General features: G+C 14.9%; 1 protein-coding gene across 1 annotated transcript; it reads right to left on the reverse strand.

The window, feature by feature from the left end:
- Window positions 1-223: 223 nt before the first annotated feature.
- Window positions 224-1,246, reverse strand: PRSY57_1357200 (rhomboid protease ROM7; the record flags this gene model as incomplete). The annotated part of the gene is made up of 1 exon (XM_012909494.1): window positions 224-1,246. One exon carries the CDS (start codon window positions 1,244-1,246, stop codon window positions 224-226), a length of 1,023 nt encoding a protein of 340 aa, XP_012764948.1.
- Window positions 1,247-2,002: the final 756 nt, after the last annotated feature.

Consider the following 2,002-nt stretch of genomic DNA (forward strand, 5'->3'; position numbering starts at 1 on the left):
TTTTTTTTTTTTTGTGAGTTTATAAAATTAAAAAAAAAAAAATAAAAAAGACACATTTATATGAAATTGTTCAATATATGAATGTGCAATAAATTTGTTACATTTCTTAAATATATTTATATTATTATTTTATATTATATTATATTATACTATATTTTATTTTTAAGCTTATTTTATTTTCTTATTATTTTATTTTTTTTTTTTTTTTTTGTGTATATGGATTTTAGTTTTTCTCAAAGGCGATAATAAGGAATGAGAAAAAGAATCCACATAAAAATCCAACAATATGATTAAAGTGACTTACATTTTCTAAAAGTAAGGATGATATAAATGAATAAAAAAAATTATAAAGAAAGGATGTATTAATAACATAATGATTTTTAAAATAGAAAAAGATGACATGAGTTATATGCATTCCATATAAAGCATATATAGCTGAACTACTTCCACATATAATTTTATTATTTTTAAAATTGAATATTTTTTTGTTAATATAATTCTGATCTATTATATCATTAAGATATATTTCTTCATTTTTTTTTTTAAAATGATTATAATAAGATATTAAATTTGAAAAAAATCCAGATAATAAAAATATAAGAAATATTTGAGTATTTGTATAAACATTTGAAATTAATCTATATATGGATATTAATGAACTCATATTAAAATATAAATGTAAAATATTTTTATGTATAAAAATAGAAGTTAAAAATGTTTTATAATTTCTATTTTTGTATACATCATTATAATTACATTTATATTTTTCACATTTTTGTTCATCTTGTTCTTGTATTAAATTACCTTTATGAAAATATATTTTCCTTTCTTCATTTTTATCAATTCTATTTAAATATAAATAAAGCAACACATTGATTGATATCAATACTCGATCTAATCTACATTTATTAAAAATATAACTAGCATAAGATAAGTTATAATTATGAAAATGTCTTTTTAATTCTTCAGTTTTAAATATCCCTAAGAATTTTTTTACTTTTATTGATTTTATACCATTCCATATATTATTAATAGATGATTTCAAGGAATATATTGGCTTTATAATTTTCTTATGTTTTAAATGATAATAGTTAAATCCATTTTTTTTAAGTATTATTTTTGTACTATTTGTTAAAAAACTTCGAGATTTTTCATAATTTATTTTGTTATGAATAAAGCAATTTCCTTTTCTATAATAGCTTAAAAATAAAATATATATATATATAAAAATAACTATAATATTCATTCTTTATTTATCATTATAGGAATAGTTGATTTGTTTATATCTTAATTTATTTTATTTTCCGAAAGATCCAAATACACCACTTTGTTTATAAATAATAATATTAATATGTATATATATATATATAAAATAATATTAATATATGTATTATATATATATAATATATATAGGTAGACATTCACGAATGGGATTTTATATAGTTGTAATAAAATTCATCATAATATAATTATATATACTTTTAATTCATCCAATTACATTATGTCTTCTTTTTTTTTCTTTATATTTCATTTTACTATACATCTTATAAATAATTAAAATAAAAAAAAAAAAATAAAAAAAAAATTAAAAATTAAAATAAACACATAAAAAATTAAAAATATAATAAAACAGAATAAAATGAAATAACAAAAAATTATATATTTTTTGTATTTCACATGTATATAAAAAAAATATATATATATTATTATATATGAAATATAAAAATGTGTAAATCTTTGGAATAAAATCTGAAAAGATTGAGTTAAAATAACTTTATTATTTTTATAACAAAAAAAAATAAAATAAAATAAAATTTAATATGATTAATATATATATATATATTTAATAATAATAAAGAATTAAGTGAAGTAATCTCGTAATATATATATTTTTTTTTTTTGTGGGGGGGGTATTTTAAAAAAGAAAAATTACGGATTTTCAATATATGACATATATATATATATATATATATATATATATTTATACATATTAGCTAAAAAA

Source organism: Plasmodium reichenowi, chromosome 13, assembly GCF_001601855.1.
Source record: "Plasmodium reichenowi strain SY57 chromosome 13, whole genome shotgun sequence".
Lineage (NCBI taxonomy): Eukaryota > Apicomplexa > Aconoidasida > Haemosporida > Plasmodiidae > Plasmodium > Plasmodium reichenowi.